Consider the following 25,066-nt stretch of genomic DNA (forward strand, 5'->3'; position numbering starts at 1 on the left):
CAGTCAGATTTGCTCTACTGACAGCTGTCAGCACATTCCGTTCAGATCTCCAGAGGACACAAAATGTACACTTCATCGGGCGACACGCTGAGTAACACAGTGTTTGAGCACAGTGATGACCAGGCAAATTATGTGAGTGAATTTCACTTGCGTATTCCATTACTTTGGTGGGAGAAACTTGAATATTCCAAGTTCAATTACAAACTCACCGCTGTTTTAATTTGCTTCATTACACAACTTATTTTAAAAATTATTTTTTAATCAGACTTGTGTTGTAAGTTGATAGGCAATTTTATCTCTCGAAATCATTACTACGCAGTTTTAGTTCTATGCAAATTCCTGATGAATTGATTAGCCCGGTAATGCCTACGTGAGGTGTAACAACTCCCTGTAACGATGCAGAAGAGCTGTGTGTCGCTCCGAGCCACTGAGATTGAAGTACTCCCTAAGTAAGCACCAACTGCTTTTCTGGAGCTCTTCCAGAACTCAAAAAAGAAACATAACTTTATTATCATTAAAAGCAATGGCATTATATTTCTTTTACTTGTCTCATCTTTGTGAAGGTTCAACTTGGTTTTTTTCCTGCTGATTTAATTTTCATCAATATCATATCTCAGATGTCCCATGGAAAGGATTCAACAGAGATCAACGCAAGTCCAGGAACCTGAAGTTTGATTCTAAGTTCAAAAACTTCTTCACAGTACTGCCTCTGTGTCTTGAATAAATATGTAATGTTTGCAGTGGGCCAGCAAATAAATCACTACTATTTTAAGCTTGATTATCTATTCTTTTTTAAATCCTGTAAGCAAGCTTTTAACGCTTTCAGCTGAAGCATCCTGGCATAAAAATTCCTGCATAAATTGTAAGGTTTACGTCACAACAGCAGGAAAACTATCCATATTCTGATCATTTGTAATATATAAGTGGTTTCAATATCCTTACTTCAAATTGCTTAGCAATGAAAATTCACCTATAGAGCACATTCTTTTGTTGGTTTACATTTTGGAGTTGTCAAACAGAGATTGCCACCAGAAAAAGTAGCACCAGGCATTGAGTTGGTGGCTCAAACAAGATTTCAGAAGAAATAAAAGCAGGAAAACCGGTTCAGTACCTGAATTTGGACGAACAGGGTCAAAACGAGGAATCACTAGAGAGCCTTTAACCACCATCTAATAACACAGATTAATAAAGAGCAGCTGAGAGAGCAGTCAGACAGTAAGTTCTCTTGAATTTTACACAGCCTGTAGGCGCAGGTAGGTGCGTGCCACAGGTTGGTCCATGTCTGAGCAATCTGCGGTACGGCTGCTCCACTCATTCTCCACTGCCGCGAATTTTACTCACGAGAATATATAGCAATGTTCACAAACTGTTAATATACTATTTAATTAACAATGTCTCACATCTCCAACAGATTTCAAAATGCGCATTGAAGGTGGAGAAAGCATCAAATCTCTGAAAATATGTATTTTCATACAGAACTTGGCAATTTCTACAGGAACACGGTGGCCCGGGGAGCCGAGACGCCTGCTCTCAGGGCTGGGCTGCTTTGGGAAGTACTAACTGCTTCCAGGTCTGACGTTTGCTCTGCGTTCGCTTTGCAGTGAGAAAAGAAAAACTTTCATCTGACAAAAGGAACAGACGTCTAACGCCTGCTCAGGCTGAAGACTGACGGGGGGAAATACAGAGTTTTCGTGTTGAGAAACACATAGAGGGGGTCAGAAAAACTACAAAGAGAAAAATGCTCTTCTTTTAGTTCTGTTTTTTCCTTTTAATTTATTTCAATTATTTTTTTTTTTTATTTTATTTTTCTGTTCTTTGGTAACACTATGCTTAAACCAAACTCTGAAACTGTATAATTTCACAACAGTTTTCTTAAACTTTTTAGATGCTTTCTCATAAAACCACCTGAGAGGACATACTGGGAAAGAATAACTAAACTGCAGAATTTTTGCAAAGGCTGAAACCTAATGGTGATATCTCTGTAGATCCTTTTAATATAAATCAGCATGCTAGAGCATTAAATCCTGAAAAGAACTAACTGCAATGTATTTGTTAATCAAATGAACCTAACAGCTTGGTTATTAAAAAACAGATTAAAATTAAGATTCCCAGAAAGACGACAATGGATTTAATGTATATATTTATGTATCTGGCTAAAAAAAAAAACCCAAAAAATCAAAACCTTGAGCACCACTCCCTCTCCCCCCCAAAAAAAAACCCCAACAACCCACCCACCTAGAAAGAACATTAAACCAAATAGCCAGAATTTGGAAATTTGAACTGAATCTGCCTATCATGTAAAGAAAACACTACTCTATAGATCAACGTACACCACCCTATGAAGCAAACACCGAACGCAAAGGCTGCTGATCCAGCAGGATCCACCAGTGCTGATTTCCTTGGAGAAATTTAGGTGTTCAACGTTACGAAGTTGCGACCATCCGAACCAAACAAGGCTGACCGGCGTAACTGCCACGCTCGCCAGCAGCATCAGCTACGCTGCCGTGGTTCTGGGTCGCAATGAGCAATCGCTGCGGCTCCCCAGAAGAAAATTGCCATGATAAAGAGCTGTGAAAGAGTACCAGTTGCTTTGTGACAGCAGGGTATTAATGGAAATTGTTCCAAAAAAAGAAAATGAAACAAGACTCTCTAATGTATTTGCATTTCTGGCATGATCTCAGAGGAGTTGAAGAATGAAGAATATGGAATCTTGCCAGCTGTCAACAATAAGAAAAGGAAAGGAAGACAAAGAAAGCTATTTGGAAGAACTGGTTGGAAATACAAGTAAAGGAGCAAGTTTTGTGGCCATCTATCTACTTCTGCATGACGATATCTAGTGATATAAATATCTTAAGGGTGGGTGTCAGGAGGATGGGGCCAGACTCTTTTCAGTGGTGCCCAGTGACAGGACAAGGGGCAACGGGCACAAACTGAAGCAGAGGAAGCTCCAGCTGAACATGAGGAAGAACTTCTTCCCTCTGAGGGTGATGGAGCCCTGGCCCAGGCTGCCCAGGGAGGCTGTGGAGTCTCCTTCTCTGGAGATATTCCAGACCCGCCTGGACGCGGTGCTGTGCAGCTGCTCTGGGTGACCCTGCTTGGGCAGGGGGTTGGGCTGGGTGACCCACAGAGGGCCTTGCCAACCCCTGACAATCTGTGATTCTGTGATTTGTATTATACAACCTTTTTTCTGTAAGTGCTTCGGAAGCAACGGCTGTGCTACCTGTGCAGACAGACAGGGCTTTACTTGCTGACAGCACACATTTCAATGCACAGTTTCTCGCCAGTCTCTCCTCGGATTCGTCTCATAATCACGGTCCCTCACCAACCTGCCGGCAGCCCCAGAACCACCCCTTCTCAGCCTGTTCATGCGCATCAGTCTCCGTAATCTCATCGCGCTCTCACACCAGTCTCAAATCGGAATCTGAGAGCCGTGGTAACTCCTCCTTTTCCTCAAAGCGGTCTGGTTTTCTCTGCGTCCTCTGCTCCAGCTGCACAGAGCACTCTCAGGTACAACTGACTGGCCTTACCACGTCTACTAAGTTCATGGATTTCAGAAGAAATAGCTATTCTCGAATTTACTTCTGCCTAGTGCCTGCTTCACACCACGAGACAAACTGCTCAGGAATACCTAATTAAATACTGATACAATTTAGCTGAAAGAGATAGGGGAGGAAGGGAGAATAGATTTGGAAAATGGAGAAACATCTAAAACAATAAGTATTTAATTTTTGAAACGTTGAACCATTTCATTTGGCAGATTTTTAAGCATCTGTTATCACCTTTCATTTTGAGAATTTTCATGTATTTTTTTTATTCTTACCCACACTGAAAGTTAAACAAAAAGGTTAAAACTTAAAATGGAAAAAAAGAAAAAAAACTTACATTTTGCTTTAGATTGAAGTAATCCGTGTTGCTCTTCCCAACCAAATCTGCAAACTGAGAAAGTCCAAATCTCCTCTTTCGCCCCACACAAGCCTTACCAACTGCTGGTTTTTTTTTCTTCATTTGTTTTGCCTCCGTGTTGCTCTCTTTTGATTTTGTAGCAAGTTCTCAGCTACACTGGAAATGAAGGTGCCAGAAGCTGATGAAACTTGTACCGCGGGGTCACCAAGGCTTTACACGCGCTCCCACACCATGCCAGTCCCAATCCTTCTCCTCACCGCTTGACAGACTAATCCAGAGCCATCATTCACCACTCGAGCTCTAACTCCCCGAGCTCCCTTCTCTTGACTTCATCACTTAGGTCTTCAGAAGCCTGGAGCTGACAAACCTACAAAGATCTTACACCTTTCCACGTCTGCTCGTCCCTATAATCGACAGATCTGTGACAAGTGAAATAATTACCCACCTGTTTGTGGGAACGAATGTTAACACTCACGCTCCAGCACTGCGTTTCGTTAGGCAGAACATTTCACACCTCACCACAGCGTGGGTTAACCGAGGAGCTAGCCTGGCGTTTGGTGTGCACCTTTCTCACCAATTCCAGTACAAAACGTGATTTCTAAAACCTGAATTAATAACCAAGGCCTACACATTACAGATTTAATTAATCCAGTATGCAATATTATGCACGTTAAGTTTATTTAATTTTTAAATTAAATTCCAGATTTCTAAGTTCTCCCCATATCACATGGATTAGTGGGTGGGACTTCCCATTTTATGACACATTAACAACTGTCCCACGGGCCTGGAGATTCAAGACCAAAAGGATGTCTCCAAATAAAAAGGTCATAAATCCTTTTCTTAGGGAGTACTGAGACAATTCCAAACCGTTCTGATGTTGTTACAAATGGGAGTTTTGGGGCACAGCACTTCACAGTACGCCAGTCCCTCCTTGGCAGATTTTGAAAGATTTAGCAGCAGAGTAAGACTCCGCTGCTCTTAGGGTTTGGGTATGTACAGGCTTCCATACCTGCTCATTGCTTTTATCATTTACAAAAGGTCATTCCCATTTGCTACAGCGTTCTAGTTATTGCTCCCGTATTAACGGAGCATCAAGGACAAGGAGATTTCTCAAGACAATACAGCCTCCACATCAAGTTGCCAATTCTCTTTAAGTTTGATTTACTAGGGTTTTTTTTTTCAGATCCAAGATCAGCAAGACAGGTACCAGCTACCACTACAACCATATCGACACTTGCAGGTAGGCATCTATCTATCTATTTCACAGATGGTTAGACCCGACCTGAATAAAAGGAGAGAAAAGCTCAGTTACGGAAAAGCACGCCGTCCCAGCCCCACGGCACCCCCCCAGGCACATCAAACAGAGAGGGAGCATTGTCAAGGAGCGCAGGGAAGGCAGTGCCGCGGTGGGGCGAGGCAGCGACCGCAGGAGAGCGGAACAACACACAGCACCCTACGTAGACGGAAAAGGTCACCGCAGTAAAAGCAACCTAGGGAACGGGGAGGAGGGCAGCATTGCTGCAGCCTGGAGAAAACACAGACTCCAAACACACGGACCGGAGCGAGAGATGCAATTTCATTCACGTGTGAACGCCACAGACCGAGCTGTGGAAACATTCGGGGAGCCGACAAAATGGCACAGGACTCCCTCTACGCCCTGATGTCAAGGTGTCTGAAAACGCAAGCATTTGCTCAGGCCAGTAATTAACTTCTACAGACATTCAAAGTCCTCAGTTTTTCTGTGTAGGAATCTGGCAGAATAATAAATTGCATACATTTGCAATGTAATAAAGAAGACAATATTGTCTGGTTGATTAGCTTGTGTGAGAAAAATATCCCCCGATCTGCAGTTCTGGTATGTAATTAGTACAAAAACCACAGGAATCACAAACAACAAAGGCACCGGTCAGTTCAAGGCTTGCACACAAGCTCTTTCAGTTCCTGAACCTTTCCAGCTGAACAGGAGGAAGAACTTCTTCACTCTGAGGGTGACAGAGCCCTGGCCCAGGCTGCCCAGGGAGGCTGTGGAGTCTCCTTCTCTGGAGATAATCCAGACCCGCCTGGACAAGGTCCTGTGCAGCTGCTCTGGGTGACCCTGCTTCGGCAGGGGGTTGGACTGGGGGATCCCCAGAGGGCCCTGCCAACCCCTACCAGTCTGTGATTCTGTAAGCCAGCTATCCGCAGGCAATATCACGACAGACACGACGCAAGAGAAGAGCATCACCACCGACAGAACCCAGCTGTAATGCCACGCTCAGCTCCCAACGCACCCCAGAACGCCAAAGGCTCTGAGCAGATACTCAGCCTCTCAACGCCAACCCCATGGTGCGCACCCCGACCTTGCTCCCTCTCTGCACCAAAATAAAGCGGCCGTTCAGTGGAGGAACCACCTGCTTTTATTACATTTCCACTTGAACAGTGGCTGCACGAGGTCGCTGCTGATGTTGAAATTGTGAGAAAGACAAAATCCTGGCCCACAACAGCATGCACCAGCAAAACCCAGCAGAAGCTGCAGTGATGCAAGCAAAGGAGGCCTCTCTACAACACAGCTTCACCCATTTGAGGAACTGGGTTAGGAAGTAAGAGGAGAGCAGATCTTGCTTGGGTGAGCTGTATTTTCAGCGGAGGGTTTCACCAAAGCAGCTGTACGTGCCAATCCTTTCAGTGTCCACACGCCCAGAGGGCAACAGGGCTGATGCTGGTAAGGAGAAAGGGAAAAATATTCAGAGTAAAATGACAGAATTCAGATTTCTTTCTGTTTATGCTGAAGGGATATAAAAGACACGCATGGGAGAACGGTCAGGCAAAGAGTCAGGCATGAATGGGGCGAAAAAGAGACCCAACAGTGAGACTAATCAGGAACCACTTAGTGGTTTCTCCAGCCACACGGTGAGTTCTCCATCTCCTCTAGCTTTCAGAATAAGACTAAACATCATCTAAAAGAAAAAAGTCTTAATTTGAATTGATTTAATCATGCATTATATGAAGATCAACTCAGTTTCTAAAGATGTTAACGTGACCATTAGATGACATATATTTACAGATTTGCCTTCTAAGATGTTAATATTTATAAGTGTATTAGAAAAAAGTATTATATAGCTGTAAATCTACTGAAGCAAGTCTATACCCAGGAATGAGCACTAGATAAATTGATAATTTATCATTTAAATAAAGCAGAAGTGCATGACTTTGCTTTCTCAAAACCAGGAAACCCACAAGACAAGACATTGACTCAGATGAAAAGTGCCTCCTTGCCTTCAGGTGTCTGTAGCAGACACTGCTTTCTCAATGCTGCCTTTCCACATACGCAGCCGCGGAGTCCACTACGGAAGTCAGGAGGGCTATGTCACTGCCAATGAAAGAGGAGGAGCAGTTCAGAAGAGCCAAAACTCTGTATCAAAAGACAAAATTCTTCAAAAGCCTGCGAGATTCTTCCCACACAGCACAACGTGCAGCAGAGAGTATCAGTGAGAACAGCTCTAGGCTCTTCTACACACAAAGGAAAACCACACAAACAGCGTTTGGACTCCATATAGGAAAGAAACAAAAGCTGCAAAAGAGTTACTCTGCTTGTAACCGTAATGCCCCCAATGCCTTCCAGTTTTCAAGCAAGCGACCAAGTCTAGGAACTCCGTTTCCTTGGCACGACAGCGTGGAGCAACAAGATCTAGCCTTCAGGTTTCAAGTGCAGGGCATTTATCGGCGGTCTCAAACCAGCTGCGAGGAGACAACACGGGGATCGGGAACGGGAAGAACCAAGGCCTGGCTGGCCATAGTAATCCAGCTGCTTCCCAGGCGTCGTGGCAGTTAGCAGAAAACCGCAGAGCAACAGGCTGGAGAAACGGGACCTGTGAAAGTCAGTGGAGCAGCTGCCTGGCTCTGCTGCTTCTATTGCCACAGGGGCTGCCAGTCGAACACATCTACAAGCCTTAACCTAAAACAATGTAAAAGCAGCTGAGAAAAACCCTCTGCAGCTCTCAAAACCACGGTGAGCTTCAGAAAAATACAGACATAACTGAAATAGAATCTGTTCTCAATTATATAGCTTTTTGTAATGCATTATCATTTTTATTACCATAAACCTTCTGTTTGAGATTTGTTTGTCTGTTATGATTATGAATTCATAAATTAATAAATACAATGTTTCTGCAGTATCTTAATATCTAGAATTGTGTCTTCTGGCTGAAATTCTGGCATCTGCTGGCATTGTCAACATACGCTACACAGAGTAGCAGCAGCAATAATCTCAGTAATAGTTGCAGCAACATGGAGATAGTACTTAAGAAAAAGTACACCCTTCAGTTTCAGTGGGAAGACATCGTTCACGCTGTTCCCTCCATTTCTAACTCCAGTCCAAAGCTCTAAAATCAGACCTAGCGCTCAAGAGATGCAACAGAACGAGAATGTGGCTGGCCATTAAGGATTTCGAGACTTTGAGCATTAAAAACAAACTGGGAAAAAGAAAGTGTCTGTTTAAAGACCTTGCTACTAAATACGTACACTTTTTAAAACAATATGCATAGGAGGAGACTATTGCTCACAACCTCCAAGCTGGGAGCCAGTCCTCATAGCATAAACGCTGGAAACCAACAGGTTTCGGCTTCTGTTCAATCCTTTCCACTGTAACAGAGGAATCTTTCCTGGACATTGTCGCCTGCTGAAGAGAAGTCTTTGAGAAACAGAGGGTCTTTCACGCTCCTCAGCTACATTATGCATTAAGGATAGGATTCTTCAAATTAGCGTTGCTTTCTTCTACATCTGGGGCAGCGCATAAAAGCCATGGGTGCCAAGGCAGGAAAAAAAGCCTATAGCACCAAAATTCTCAATAACAACAGCGGAGCCCCAAATAAACATACATAATTTCCTCTTCATTTGGAAACAGAAACTAAAATGATCGATCTGCAACTCTTTTTTGTATTGTTGTAAAATGTCACCAGAAGAAAACTGCTTCCAGCTTTTCCCTGTGAATACACTGAATAGGAAGCACTGTTCCTCAACTTAATTACGTGCACAGATGTAACACAGGGCTGCCTTTCAGAGGCAGGTATTAGAAAGCATATAAAATAATTTAGAAAAAAGACAGCCCTGGAACCTTAACTGATTTTAACTGTTGCTGATCCAAGCATAAGTTACCAAAGGCTAAAACGAAGTATTCCGAAATAGGTTTCAGAAAGAGATGCTGCCAAAATCTGAACAAATGCACCCAGCACTTCGGACAGAAAAGTGAAGGTGGAGAAGGCCAAAATGTCTCTTTCTGGTTACTATTCCTCCCTACCTGACCTCAGAAGTCAGGCACAGAGATCAAAATAAGCAAAAACACAAGTATACAAACAGCAGAACAACCAACAAACCCCAAAGTAAAACAACGGCCCTTCTCCACACCCCCAAATCTAACACTGACCAGGAGAGGAAGATTGCAATTCTAATGAAACAGCTGAGAACCAGGACTTCCAAATGAAAAGAAAAGTATTTCTGCAAAATGAAAAATAAATATCCATCAAGCACCTTCCGCTTATATTCCAGGCAAGACCTCTACTACCTGCAAGGACACCGTACGAGCAAGAGAAGATTGATGGCACCATACTGAGAGGATTGAGAAGGAATGCTCACGGACTCCGAGTCAGCACCAGAAATTTGCTTTGAATCAGAGCAGAATCACATCTCACCATTTTAATAGTCAGCACTGGGAAACTGCAAAGCCTCTGCGAGTGCCGAGTGTGGAATGGAGTGATCTGTACCTTCTCTTGGGGCTGCACAAGCAGCTACCACAAGGTTACTCGCCAGGTCCTGGCTAGCCTTGTGCCATAGAACCTGTAGGTCCTGCACACCTCTAAAAGGTCGTTACACGGATGATTTTGATCCCCCTGAGCCTTTTCTTCTCCAGGCTGAACAGCCCCAGCTCTCTCAGCCTCTCCTGGTGTATTAGGTGCTCCCAATCCTCGATTACCTTTGTGGCCCTTCACTGGACGTGCTCCAGCGAGGCCACATCTCTCGTACTGGGGAGCCCTGCAGTGGACCCAGCACTCTAAACGTGTCCCACCAGCACCGAGCAGAGGAGACGCCTTACCTGCCTCGACCCTGATGGCATCGCTTGCCTCCTGCAGCCCAGGGTGCTGCTGGCCTCCTTTGCCCCAGGGCTCGTGGCTGGCTCACAGTCAATCTCATGTCCCCCAGGACACCCAGGTGCACTTCTACTCCATGAGACTCCTGTCAGAGTGTTCAACGTGGTGAGCCTGGTTACTCGTGGAACAGTTCCTCTAGCAACCCAGCAATGGGTATCTTGCTGGGACAGCCACGCACGCCTAGCTCTCTTACCTACAGTTTAAACCCACGTCTTTATGGCAACAAGATCAAGGTGCTACCTACTGAGATATCCAAACTCTTTTACTTAGTCTCTTTTGTAAGCCAAAGTCAATTGTTTACGAGAAAAAAATGCACACGAGCTATGGTTTCTAGATTTTTGTTGTTCCTGCTTTATTTTCTGTCACGTAAGTTGGCAGATCCAGAAACTATTCTCCATTCAGTAGGGGTTTATACTTCATCATCTGAAGGAGATGTACTTCTTTTTCTATAGGATTCATTTACTTCTTCGAGATGACTATCTTCTGTACGGGTTTGCATTATTCACTAGAAACTGGAAATATCTGTTTATTTGATGCCAGATTGTGGAGGGTTATAAAACATACACTTCCAAGCAGTCCCAGCAGAGCATCTCAAATAAGACCTCCAGCTACAGTGCACTAATGAAAGCTCTGGCTTCCTTCAGGGAAAAAAAAAAAGATTTTTACATACTGGGTTAGACTGCAAGGAGGTGGTAGCAATTATGCATTAATAATTATGAAATCCTATGGACAGGTAATGTCTGTTGAACGCAGGAGATCCCGCTAGATATTTATACTGAATATAATGAATACTGATTTACATAATAAATTAACACAAACTAGGGTCATAAGCATAAAGAGCCTTATTCTTTATTTCGTCTCTAACTCACAGACAACAATAAACAACAATTATTGCACTCGAGCCAACCTATTTCTCCAGTCCTCTCTCCTAGTAACTGCTTGTCAAAAACAAAAATCAAACCAAACCCTGCCTTCTAAGCAGCATCCAAACTACTCTGTGGGCAAACACTGTTATGTTGAGCCAGCTGCTTTGTATTATTGTCTCTGAGCCAGAAAGACACATTAACGCTGAAAAACTGGCCATGGTCCCCCTTCCAGCTGAACTCCAGTAACTTCTTGGGAATTGTGACAGTATCTAATGCTCAGTTTAGAAATCTCCCAAAATCAAAATACTCCGAAAATCACTCTGCATCTACTTTCTCATTGTTCAAATGGTTGAAGATGATGAATACATCCAGTTATGGATACATTATATCAAAAATTACTGGCCAAGTAGGTATATCCTAGATGTTTTACTCAGGTTGAAAAGCAATCAAACAAACAGTTTTTCTGCTGAGACTCCAAAATTTGGTTTAATAGGAGTAAATCCTATATGAAAAAGTAACAGCAAAGCTGCTAGCAACAAAAAAACTTGTCTTTTCTTTCCCAGGTAAGACTGAAAACCAGCCTGTTGTACTGTATTACGCTTGAAGCCATTAAAATGGCATTCCAACATGATGACTCACCTTATATAACCAGAAAGAAAATACATACAATATGTAGAAGAAGAAATAAACCTATTCCTACTGTTAGCTGTAAGAAAGCATCCTAGAAAATGGTGTGACAGGAACTGACCTTCTTTCAAAAGGCAAAAAAAGAACTCCACTAACTTTTCACGGATAAAGGTCTCGTTTCGTTCTATAATATTTATGTTTTTCAAAATACTATCAGCAGGTGCACCGGCTTTCAAAAACCTCTTGTCCTTCATCACACATAATTGTGCTGCATATTATATTAAGACATACAAGCAGAGGAATGCAAGTGACGGGAGTTCAATTAAAAACAGCATAATATCTGTTGCATAGAGAATGATTCTGCAACTGAAATCAGGTTCTAATGAGAGAAAAAAAGGAATACATTTTCCCATATTTTTAATTACATAGAATTTCCTCAAACATGATTTTTAATAATATATTCCATTAGGTTAACATCATATTTAAAGAAAGTGCATTTTCCAATTTCATTTCAAGTCTGATTCTGAGCAATTATTGTGTCATTGTTCTGCAGCAGAAAGGTTGAATTCATTTACTGTGTGGTTATGCTAGTTATGATTGATGTCGCTTCTCCAAATGATAAACCAATCACCCCGATGATGTAATGTCATTTTAAGAGTGCTATAATCACATTTCTCTCAAACTGGAAGCTCTGATGAGTTCTAACAAAGATTTATTGTAGATTAAAGGCCTTCATAATATCAACAATAGATTGCTCATTTGATGGAAGATTTGATTAGGTAATTTTTTTAGGAAAATGGGTTTTCCAGATATATCAAGACTGGCTATTGTGAAGGGCACAGGGCAGCACATGTGGATGACTATCACCTCATAGCCAAGAAGACTCATCTTCAAACTTGTTGAGAAGCTAGCCTGTAATTGTAGAGGTTGAAGCAAGCTAAGTGTACAATCAGACAAACAAGAGGACACTCGTTATACAAAGTAATCAGTGTGAGACTTCTGCAAATATTTCATCTTTGGCACATCCTTTGAGGATTCTGATAGAAATGTTTGAAGAACCACCTAGAAAGTGCTAGCAAATATTTATTAATGATCAAATATTATCTGGAACCTAAGCCTTAAATCTAGATATCTTCCAATCTTCTTTTTAACCCTGACCCAAATTTAAACAAAATCTTTACACTTATTTACTCTTCCCCAATGTCTGGATATATGTTGCTAAGTTTCCATAGGAACTAAAGAGATACTAAAAAATGTTTTAAAAAAGTAAAACAAAAAAATATCAGAGCATGGTCTACCTTTTGATATCATGTAGATGATCAAAAATACTCTGAAAATCTTTCAAGGATAAGAATGAGCCACAAACAAATGGCAAGATTTTCCAATTTAAGGCATATGTCACTATCTGTGGTATTTTCTTAGAAACTCTCCAAAGGAAACACTGTGAGAACTACGGAAAAAATTGGTAGCAAATGCTTGTTAAGTTTCCACAGGATGTACTAAGTCCAGAAGAGCTCATGCTATAGAACAGACTCATTGGTGATCAATTAGGCATGTGCCTATGGTCCAAAGGAAAACCAATCCTGAAAATTAAAAGCCATTATATATCATATGACTGTTTGTTAAAGAAGGAACTGGAATATTTTGGGGAAAACAACGTTAAAATGCAGAATGAAGAAATCAGCCATTTATAAACAAAGCAAAGCACATCTGGGCATGCCAACCAGGTCCTTTTGGTCGGTCCACAGTAAAAGCGTGAAACACAAAGCTTTTAAGAATATAAAGAAACAATGACTATTATATAAAATGAAACATGCAGAGCTTTTCCATCAAATTTTCAGATGTTGTTTTACTGCAGCTTCCTCCATTTGGCTTCATGAAAAAAGTCACGCTGATTCACTCCGTCTCCAATGGCAGCTATAAATACCAAGTACCAAGTCTTCAAGTATCCTCCAAGATTCTTTTTTTGGTTCACATTCTCTGACCTTGATTTCCTTCTACTTAGTAACCCTCATTGTATCTCCCTCCCATTCACTTTCCCCGTTCCCTTTTAAACCCTTGCAAACTGATCCACCGCGTCCTTTAGACAATGTTCTCTGGTTTACTCTTTATTCCTTTCTTCAGCTGTCAACATCCACCTGTTCCTGAGCTCTGAGATGAAGCACACGCGACCCCAGCCACTCGCTCCTGACTGGTAACGGTCCATCGCTACCCGGGGACCCAGAGCTGCTTTTTCCACGGACATCGCTTCACGTTTCTCTGCCCAGAATTTCCTCTGCCGTTTTATTGCCCCGTGACTTGGTCTCACAGGGTCCTTTGTGACTCTTCACAGCCCAGTCCCGCCCTTAGCGCCCTGCCATCAGCTACCTTTCTTACCCCACAGCTCACCATCTTCTCCAAGTGCCTTCACATCCCATTGCCACGCAGGAATCTTCCCTCTCACCCTACACTAGTTCAGTTTCCTTAACAGCACTCAGCGACAGTTTTTGCCGAGACCCTTTCTAAAAATTCAAAGACCCTTCATCAAGCAACTCACCCTTATTCAGAAATGGCTGACCCCTTCGAAGAACTCCTCAATGTTCCTAAGGCAGGACCACCCTTTGCAGAAGTTACACTGACTCGTCAAAGGTGAATGTATCTGCTTCCCCCAGCCCCCCTGCCCATTTCTATAGCTTCTACTGAGTTGACCATTACAGATGAAGGGAGTTTGAGGTCTTCAGCTCCCCAGATCTTCCTGAACCTCTTAAGAAAACCCAAACAAATAAAAAAACCCCAAATCAAAACTGATATCATATTTTCCACCCTCAAACCTCAAGCACCAAGGAAGCATCCTCAACCTCTGAATTACTATTTCTTTGGGCAATTATGTTTTAATACAGCTGAGATAGCAATTGGGTCATCGGGTTGAAGCATGATTCAGGACGAAGGAACCCCAGGAGGGTCCTAGTCCAGCCTCCTACCAAGCAAGGGCAGCTCTGAGGTCAGACCAAGTAGCCCAGGACTTTAACCAACCTGTTCTTGAAAACCTCCAAGGACAGAGACTGCACAGGCGTTCTGGGCAACCTGTTCCAATCCAGCGCTTAGGGAAAAAGTGTTACCTTCTGTCCTCCCCAAATCTTTTACGATTCAACTTCTGCTCACTGTCCCATCCTCCCACCATGCCCCACCAGCCACTGTTCACAGGGCATCGTTCCAGGGCACTGTCTGCACCCACAAAGGCCCACCGTCCCACACCACATACTATCTCCAACACTGCTGGGTTCTCTGCTGTTACAGGAAAGAGCAGATCAGAAACTGCATGTAAGATACAAACGTACAGCGCTTCGTTAAATAGACAGGAACCGCACAACAGATATCTATGTTCAAAGAAGAAAAAAAAAGGCAAAAATAAGGAGCTATAATAGACTTCTTTTGTTTTGCCTGTATTTCTAAAAAGGGACTGCATCTTCATTTGTCAATTTTTGGCTGCCAAAATGAAAAGCCAGCATCTGTTAATAAAAAACTAAAGAAACAAGAAGAAAGACAACCCTCAGCACTACAGATGATAAGACTGATAGCAGAGCTGCAAATGTTTTGAAACAGTGGCCTGAAAGACAAGAATTAATTTGCTGAAAAATAGCAGTTTCTTAGTTAAATGCGACACTGGGAGTGTAGAATCAGACGGATTCTGAAACGAGAACAGACGCAGACTGGCAGAAGCAGCACACATTTTCAGACACAGAACCTCCTCGCCCACACGAGACATTGGCCGAGGCCATGCAGACCAACGAACCGTTGCACGTGCACCTCCCTCTTACAAGATGCATCAAGGAGCAGGAAACCTACTTCGAAAAATAAACCCCTCCGATGACAAGAACATTTTTTACACTGCTTACAACACTCCTAAAACTCCAAAGTTCTCTACAGTAAAATGAAGGAAAAACTTCTACGACACACGGTGTTTCCAAAACATGTTTCCTTGAGATAAAGCAGTAAGATTTTTGTTTGTCATTCCCATACCCGTTCTCAATTTTGTAGTGATCTAAGAACACATTTGCAAAAAAAAAGACAGCATAAAACTGGCACAAACATGTCACAAACAAGCTCCGTACGTTTGCAGTTTTCTTACCACTGCTGGCGGCCTGCTGTGGCCCTGAACACGCTCTCAGCAGATATGAATTAGGAGAGAACTCCTCATCGGGGTTGGTGTCCATGATTTGATGGGACGTGTTGCTGTCTAGCAATGGCATCTGGCAGCTAACTGGTGGAGGATTATGAGAACTGGGCAGCTGAGCAGATGGGAGAAGGCTAGACGAGGATGTAGGTGGAATGGGACGACCTGGGAAAGAGGACACAGGGATCAAAGGTCAGCAATGAATGTAATGAAAAAACCCAAACAGCCAAGAAATTGCACTGTAACTGTCCACCGTTACACACGGTTACTGCGGCGCAGAGTCACGGAATCTCTCCGCTGGCACAAACGTGTCCCTTTGTACTGTATTCATGGCATTGCGAGCAGCTCTGCGGTGAGCTCATTCCAAAAACCCCTCCGCAGCATCACCTGGTATCTCTGGAGGGGTTTTTCCAAGGAAATTGCTCCAGTACAAGAACATCTCAGAGGCACCCAACAAGAACAACATGAAGGCCACCTCCAAGCTACGGTTCTTCCTGCATTGTTGTAGATCTTTCCAAAACCCACCGAGGGTGTGACTACAACATAGGGGACAGCAGGTCTGAGAAGGAATTATTCCATTTGTAGAGATGGGCTAAGGTGGAATACGGGTGGCAAACGTGAAGCTTTCCTGTCCTTTCACTCTCCTTTCTTTCCGCACCGGTGCTGCAGCGGCAGAATTTCTTGCCTAGCTCACCAGACAGATTAACTCCAACTCTGAAACCCGATCGTTAATGTGTTCCATATACCCCAGCCCACCGAAACAACGTATTTTTGGTCACCTAAGCTAGTGGCATCAAGTCAACAAAAACCCCATTTGTACTCATTTACTCCGTACTTTTATGAACGTTCTTCTCATAGCTTTGTATCAATCCGTTTCACCAAAGGCACACAGATGAAGAAAGGTCTGGGTTTTTTTTTGCATTGCCTATTAGAATACGACCAGTTCTAGAGATGAGAAGAGGAGGAGAAACGTGCCTTCTGATCTCTGCAAGTTTATCTCATGCATTGGAGAAACTGTTCATGAATAATTTACACACAGGAAAATATGACCTCCTCTGCGATACTGCCAAAGTCTGCGAGATCTGCCGCATGCTAGCTACAAATGTTCAAACGGAGCAAAACCACATGAAATCGTGCGGTTTTATTTCCATCGTTCTTAAAGAAACAGTAGCAGAGCAAACAAATAATGGGTATTTGCTCTCATTACTAACTCCTTAGTTACATCTTGGTCTTTGGAATCAAGCAGCCCTCACTTTATATGAATCGGAATCAAGAACTCCTCACTTTAGATGAATTACACTAAGGTTTATACTATTAGGTAATTTTCTAGAGTCAGACATCAGACTCCAAAGGAGGAGGAAAAAGAAAGAAAATCAAGAAAATGAAAAAAACCAACAAAATTTGGCCATCACATAGAAATTATATTTTGGACCAAAGGGACACATAGATACTAAAAAAAAAAACCCAACAAAACCAAACCTAACTTCAGTATGGTACCAGCAGATAGCATGAACTACTTTCTTACTTGCAAAACATTTGAAATAAAATAAATACCTGGAGATAGGCAAGCGACTCTTATGCTTATTTTTAATTATATTTTTAACACTGGATAAATTGATGATAAGACTAAATGACCAAGTTATCATATGACAGAAATGGTTTAAGCTACGCCATAGTAACCCTGTCTACCACCTTTTATGCTAGAGAAAATTCAATAGGCATTGAATATTTTCATTGTGGTCTTGCATTTATGAGGAAATAATTCTAATATTGATGACAGGAATAATTACTGTTATTATTCATCATTATGCTACTCTTATGAAATACGACAGCGAATATCCCAAACATTCAAGGGGAGTGATCGAGCAAACCCAGTTTCTCATTATTTCTTTGCAACGCGTTGGAAACAAGCAGAGCGGCTGAGGTTTGACACGCCTCAGACAGGAATGTGACCCTGTGCCCATTGCGTGCATTTAATTTTCACATATTCTGGCTCTGCTTCAACGTTATGAAGTTAAAAGAAGACTCTTTATAAATTCAAAATCTGGATTTACTGTATCATATGGAAATATACATTACTGTATCATAAAAAAGTTGGACGTGTGAGGTTATGAAATGAAGGGAAAAAGATTTTTCCATCTGTGTAAACTGCATATGGTATTTCAGAGAAGTTTAGATACTTTTTTGCAGAATACATTGAGAGAAATGAAAAAATCAAGAATTCTTTTGCCAGGAAAGCTAATCACATTGTTACCTTCATGAAATAATACAGCCCAAACCCCTGAAGACAGGGCAAATTGTCTAATTACTATGGCTCTGTTCATAGCTTAGAGGAAACAGAAGGTATCTAGTTGTTAAAACGTTGCATTGGTTTGGTGGGAAGCCGGCTCCTGAGGAAGACGTGTCCATAAGCACGTGTTAATTGAAAAACATAGACGTCCCTGAGCCGCAGAACCTACTGCCAGTCTGTCCTGTGGCTGGATTTCCTCACAAGCTGCCAAACTTGATTAAAACTTTTCTTGTGGTTGGGGCACTCTTGGTCTTTCTGATAAGTTGAATTTTGGCATCTCCTAAACGCAAAACTCCCGCTACAGCCATTCCCTCGACAGTAGCGGGGCTGGAGTCGAGCGTCTTCTCTCTGCAGGGCTCTCCATCCCCAGCCCCTGAAACACACGGGGTATCTTACGACACCCAACCTTTCGTAAAATGTCGTGGGAAGCGAGCTGAAAAATTACTGAAGAGGAACAGAAAGTGATGCTATTAAGCTCTGTTGCCTTAGGGAATGAATCTAAAGGGTAACTATCTGCAGTACCACAGTCGAGAGAATGGTTGTGAAACTACCAAAGGGAACTGAACGTGTGCAGTTAGGCTACAAAGAGCATGATAAATGCAATTTATTTGTTACCATATACTCTTCAGTTAGAAACAATGGGTTCAATTCATACTTTCGAATACTAATATCTCAGCCAAATAAGTTCAATATATTACTGTACCATTTAAAATAACAGACTAAGCTTTACAGGTTTTATAAACCTGAGCTTCTAGCCAGACCCATTCATGTGTCTGCAGATACCTTAACAGTCGTATTTTGAAACCCCCCCATCTCTTGACATGATTCTAAATTTCCACCAACTCACAATCGGGCTTGCCATACCCTGCAGTATTATAAAACATACTGTGATGTATGGTAACATCACTATTCTATCACACTGCCACTTTCAAAAGTTAAATCCATAATGTAAATAGGATTTCATACAATTTGTGCCTGCTCTTCATATATTAATATGATAAAGCTTCTATGAATAAGATTTTTATCTAGTCGTGCATTAAGAGAAGCCCTATGTAATGGATACTTACTGCCATTGACAGCAATAATGTAACTGTGTAACATAGCCAAACAAACATAAAGTAGATACAAATGCTAGAAAGGGAAACCAAAGTCTAAAAGCTGATATATTACAATTTCAATAGTAAAATTTAGTATTCGTTCTTCTTCTGATATCTGTTCATACGCATGTTCATACCACATATACTCACGCATGGCAAAGACTTGTACAGATACCGAATACAGTATTTCTAAGGTATTTTTCAAAAAAAGCAAGCAGACAGCAACAAAAAACCACTTTTCCTTCCCCTCCCTCCCTTCATTACTTTCTCCTGTCATTTATCTTATCTTACTACTTAGAGTTAGGGGAAAAAACCTGATAACTCTCCTTCTGGAGGGCATTCTGATTTGGGATAGCTTTGGGCTTCCATGTCACACGGCACCTCACTCTGCAAGGGCCTTTTTTACCCTCTTACCACTTATATTCCCTTTTTCCCCTAAGATAATACAGCAGACAGCATAGACTTATTATTTCCATTTTTTTCTTTTTAACAGTCACATCTTTCTTCATCAGCCCTGGAACTTTTATGAAACCATTCCTCAATTACCGCTCCACTTTAAGTCCCTCAGGCTTCAAATCCGCCTTAGAATCAACATTCAAGGACCGGGCCAGGCTGGCAGCTGGCGCCGCCGCCGCAGCTCCCCAGCCACCCTCGGGAAGGCACCCACAAGCGCCGAGCACGCCGGGCGGACGCCCGTGTGGGGCCTTCCTTTGCTCTCCTCGTCCAGGACAGCAGCGCAGCCGGACAGAGGCTGGGAAAGGCAGAGCTCAGCGTGCGGTCACGCTACCACGCGGCGACGGGGAGGATGGTCTCCAGCTCAGACACTTAAGGCAGCCAAGAAGAGTTCTGCTCGTCTTCATCAAAATAACGCATTTGGGAAGGAGATCCTCCGGCGGCTGTTAGCCTGAAAGACCGCAACCCATCACTAGGGAAAAAAGAAAAAAGGACTGCCTACAATCACTCCGAGCATTAATATCCATAAATAAGAGCCACAATCACAGCAGAGAAGCCGGCTGCCTAGCAGTTACCGGAGGATTTCTGAGATGCGCTTTCCATACTCCCGCTTCTTCCTCCTCCTGCAAAGCATCTACGGGGTTCTGTGGATGCATAAAGCCCACGTGTGTGAAACCCTGGCCTCTACATCCCACCACGGTGCACAAGAGTAGCAGGGAACAAACACGACAAAAATAACTTAAGAATTTTGACACATGAGCAGTCACTGTGTAAATATGCATTACAAAAATACTTCTTGAAGAGCTGTCAAGTAACCTCTCAGCTAACCGTACTATGGTATAGTATTACTATCTAACAACACATAAGAAACATAATTGTATGTATATTTATACACATATTTACATATTCAAATAAAATTACCCACAGACTTTCAGATAAACACATATAATATCGCAGAAAGGTTATTTTAAGAGGTCTGCAGGATCAATCCAGGCTCCTTACACAGCCAGTTTGCTGATAACCTTCTTGGGGGAAGATCACGGCATGTTTGTTGCCATCCCACACTCCTAAGTTATCCACTTCACCACAAAACCTCGTTTTGTTCGAACAGATTTGAAGCCCAGAGGTGATAAACACGGATCTCAAAGGTTACCGTACCCGCAGTGGAATTCTCAGGCTCTCCCCTTCGGGAGAATCTCACTTCTCAGGTTAGCACACGTGTAGCAAAAATCTGTGTAGACTGTTCAACAATGCACCTTCAGCACGTCACGCTGACAATTTGATACACCTAAACGGCATATCTTCATCGATAAATCCCATTTACGAAGGCATCTTCCTGTGTGTAGAGGTTTTTATAAGCAAAATCAAGTTTCGGTAGCTTTAAACAGCTGGCAACATTGGCAACTTTCATAATCAAGAGGTTATGATATAACTATTTTCTTCTTCTCTAAGTTAGGCTACCTGCTATTTATGCAGAAAATTAACATAAATGATCTGTGATAACTACGCTTAGTCACATATATCACTATCAATAAAGTCACTTACGTCTCTGTTCTACAGCTCTGGGCAGAAGGACTGGGACTCCAATAGAGAAGACAGATGCAAGCCAAAAACTCCCTGCCCAATCCTCGAGACATCAGACTGCGGAAAGCAGGGAAACTATCAGATAACTGTTCTATTTAAAACAGCTGTTTGGAAGACGTAGCAGCATTCAAGGAGACTGGAGCATGTCTCCTACGAGGAGAGGCTGAGGGAGCTGAGCTTGTTCAGCCTGAAGAAGAGAAGGCTGAGAGGGGACCTTATGACTGCCTATAAATATCTCAAGGGTGGGTGTCAGGAGGATGGGGCCAGACTCTCCTCAGTGGTGCCTGGCGACAGGACAAGGGGCAATGGGCACAAACTGAAGCAGAGGAAGTTCTGTCTGAACATGAGGAAGAACTTCTTCCCTCTGAGGGTGCCGGATCCCTGGCCCAGGCTGCCCAGGGAGGCTGTGGAGTCTCCTTCTCTGGAGATATTCAAGACCCGCCTGGATGCGGTGCTGTGCAGCTGCTCTGGGTGACCCTGCTTGGGCAGGGGGTTGGGCTGGGTGACCCACAGAGGGCCCTTCCAACCCCGACCATTCTGTGAAGTTCTGTGAAGCTAGGGAAGCAAAAAGTGAAAGGAGGTGAGTTTTTTCTACATAACTGATGGCATCATAGCACAAACTGTGAAACACTTAATTGGCAATTAAGATTTTGACATTTACTGATTGAAGCCGACATTCATGTTACACCCATACAAAGTAAAGAACCCTACATAAAAAATCCCATCAAATGATGTTAGTGACTTCAATGATGGGCAGCACCATTAGCAGTAGCTGCTGTGTTGCTCCTATTTACTAAACGCATACACGGAGGGCTATCTAGTAACGGTGTTGGCTGGATGTTACCTAGGAACGATAAAAGAGAAGGATCAGCCACACCACTCCTTTTCCCCCTTCCTTTGGGAAGCGGCACTGGAAAGCCGAACAGAATCGACAGAGGGAAGGCCAGGATAGCTTTACAGGACAAGAAGCAATGGCCTCAAGTTGCACCAGGGGAGGTTTAGATCAGATATTAGGAAAGATTTCTTTACTGAAAGAGTGGTCAGACATTGGACCAGGCTGCCCAGGGCAGTGGTGGAGTCACCATCCCTGGAGGTCTTCAAAAAATGTGTAGATGTTGCACTTCAGGGCATGGTTGAGCAGCCACGGTGGTGTTGTGTTGACGGTTGGACTTGATGATCTTAGAGGTCTTTTCAAACCTTAGCGATTCTACGAAGGCAGCCGGCCACCGCGCACGCTGCCCACCCCGGCCGCACGCACCCGCTCCACGTCAGCCCCGCTGCAGCTCCCGCAGCATCAGCAGCGATAAGCTCACTTTAAAGAGTGAGAAACGTTGCTAAAAGTGGCAGGAAACAACTAGACAAAGCAAGACGCATCTTTCTGCAGTGCAAAGCACCATAAATTAAGCAGGCAGCTGACGAAGGGGAAATTTTCCTGAGGTGCAGCACATTCAGCAGCCTCCCTCCTTCCTCCTGAGAATAGCTGCTTTCTGCAAGGAAAAATCCTGTCCTCCAAACGTTTGTGCAAAGCACGTCTTGCCAGTAGGCTGGGCACTCTCCCGCAGAGTCATATTTAATAAATTAAATACATATTGCCATAACTGGCATAAGGAAAATAAATACTTTTGTATCTGATTAAATTACTACAGTTAACTGACAACAGAAAAATCGCCCATTTTCTGTGTAGTGAGAGCATCTATTATTTTTGCAGCTAAAACGGCATTTGTAGTCCAGCACGCGGGAGGCCAGCGCGGAGCCGCAGCCGGCAAAGCTTTTCTCCAGGGAGAACGTCCTTGCCCCTGGCACCCGCTCTGCCCACTCTCAGGGCGAGGACAAGGCACCCGGCCCAACAGCCACCTCGCCTGGCAAGCAGCGACGCTAATTTGGGTGTAAAAAGGACTCAGACAACACTTTCTGTATCAGCCTGCATTTCAAGTTGCTGGAGAGCTGGGCAGAGAGGAACCTGATGAAGTTCAACAAAGGCAAGTGCAGGGTCCTGCAGCTGGGGAGGAACAACCCCAGGCACCAGTACAGGCTGGGGCGGACCTGCTGGAGAGCAGCTCTGCGGAGAGGGCCTGGGAGTGCTGGGGGACGACAGGGTGACCATGAGCCAGCAGTGTGCCCTGGCTGCCAAGAAGGCCAATGGGATCCTGAGGTGCATCAAGAAGAGTGTGGCCAGCAGGTCGAGGGAGGTTCTCCTCCCCCTCTGCTCTGCCCTGGTGAGGCCCCATCTGCAGTACTGGGTCCAGTTCTGGGCTGCCCAGTTCAAGAAAGATGAGGAGCTGCTGGAGAGAGTCCAGCACAGGGCTACAAGGATGAGGAGGGGACTGGAGCATCTCTCCTATGAGGAGAGGCTGAGGGAGCTGGGGTTGTTCAGCCTGGAGAAGAGAAGGCTGAGAAGGGACCTTAGAAATCCTTATATCTGCAGGGTGGGTGTCAGGAGGATGGGGCCAGACTCTTTTCAGTGGTGCCCAGCGACAGGACAAGGGGCAATGGGCACAAACTGAAGCAGAGGAAGCTCCAGCTGAACCCGAGGAAGAACTTCTTCCCTCTGAGGGTGACAGAGCCCTGGCCCAGGCTGCCCAAGGAGGCTGTGGAGTCTCCTTCTCTGGAGATAATTCAAGACCCGCCTGGACAAGGTCCTGTGCAGCCTGCTCTGGGTGACCCTGCTTGGGCAGGGGGTTGGGCTGGGTGACCCACAGAGGTCCCTTCCAACCCCTGACATTCTGTGATTCTGTGAAAACCAAAGCCCAAAATGAAGTACAAGAGAGGGGAAGAAATCTGACCATTTGCGGTCATTTTCTTCAGAATCAAGTTGCTTTCTGTCACCGAAACTCCTGGTGCGTTTTGCTCTCCAAGGCAAGCAAACTTCAAAACAGCAAAAAAGAAAGATATAAACCAGGATTTGGATGAGAGAGAGTTATCGCTGAAGAAAGGTACTTCCAGTGCTTCTGAAGCTCCTATCACTCCAAAAGCAACAAAGGAACAAAACCAGCCCAGCTAAGAAAAGTGTTTTCAGAGTGTATTTCACAGGAGTCCAAAGAGAAAACAGGGTCTTCCTAAAAGCCTGGGGCTGATATTCCTGCATAGGCCCGTTTATTGGTGTTTTTAGGTGTTTCTCTGCACCAGAAAGGATAGTCAGGGCAACCAAGGATGAAGCTGATACCATCGTATCATACGAGGGAAAGACAGAAGGTGGCTTTGAAACAATGAAAAGAGAATGCCAAAAAAGAGAGCCAGGCACAGTAAGTCATCATCTGTGATTTACAAAGATGACAAATCAGTGCTACGGGTTTGTATCTTTCCCATTTAGGAAAATGAACACCCCCCTATGGGTCTTCGATAGCTTTTGGAAAACTTCTGTTATGCCAAGAAAGCATAAAACCAGAGCAACAGCATGAACAGAGTGAAGATTTAAAAAAAAAAAAAAAAAATTACGTAACTACTGTATAGGCAAGAATATGCCCAAAAAGGCAATTTCTATCCATGTGCAAGGAAAATTTGTATCTTTGGTTGGTAGCTCCTCTGTGAGCAGAACAGCTATACATATATATATAGAATATATATATTTATACTTCCAAGTAATCCTACGGGAGGGGAGCAGGACAAATCAAGAAAATCCCAAACAAAACAAAATAACCCCAGACTCTTTGTGAGGGGAATGCCTAAAGTCTCTCTGGTTTAGCATTGTCATAGTTCTAGTTAAATTTTGCCAGCAGGACAACAAATTCTTTACAAGACTGAAAAAAAGAAAAATGTTAAAATGGCAACAAGTTTCTGTTACAAAAAAAAAAAAAAAACCACAAGAAAAAAATCCAACGTTACATATCTTCATATTTAACACGGTCCTCTTCCCTGTCCTCTGTAGCAGAACCATTTCTAGCACATCCAGGAATGCAGCTTGAGAACTGCAGATAACAGAAAAGGGGCGAATGGAGAAGAACCGGCAACTCCCGGTCTGTTTTTTATTACAG

The 25,066-nt window shown here is 43.4% G+C and overlaps 1 protein-coding gene across 16 annotated transcripts in view; it reads right to left on the minus strand.

Annotated features, from left to right (window-relative positions):
- Positions 1-25,066, minus strand: part of TENM2 (teneurin transmembrane protein 2) — a 1,253,534-nt gene that overhangs the window by 223,059 nt on the left and 1,005,409 nt on the right. For all 16 annotated transcript variants that reach the window (XM_075442184.1, XM_075442183.1, XM_075442198.1 and 13 more), the window contains one exon: positions 15,627-15,836. In XM_075442184.1, coding sequence (XP_075298299.1) covers positions 15,627-15,836 — 210 coding nt within the window. The remainder of the gene's footprint in view (positions 1-15,626; positions 15,837-25,066) is intronic.

This window comes from Opisthocomus hoazin, chromosome 23, assembly GCF_030867145.1.
Source record: "Opisthocomus hoazin isolate bOpiHoa1 chromosome 23, bOpiHoa1.hap1, whole genome shotgun sequence".
Classification (NCBI taxonomy): domain Eukaryota; kingdom Metazoa; phylum Chordata; class Aves; order Opisthocomiformes; family Opisthocomidae; genus Opisthocomus; species Opisthocomus hoazin.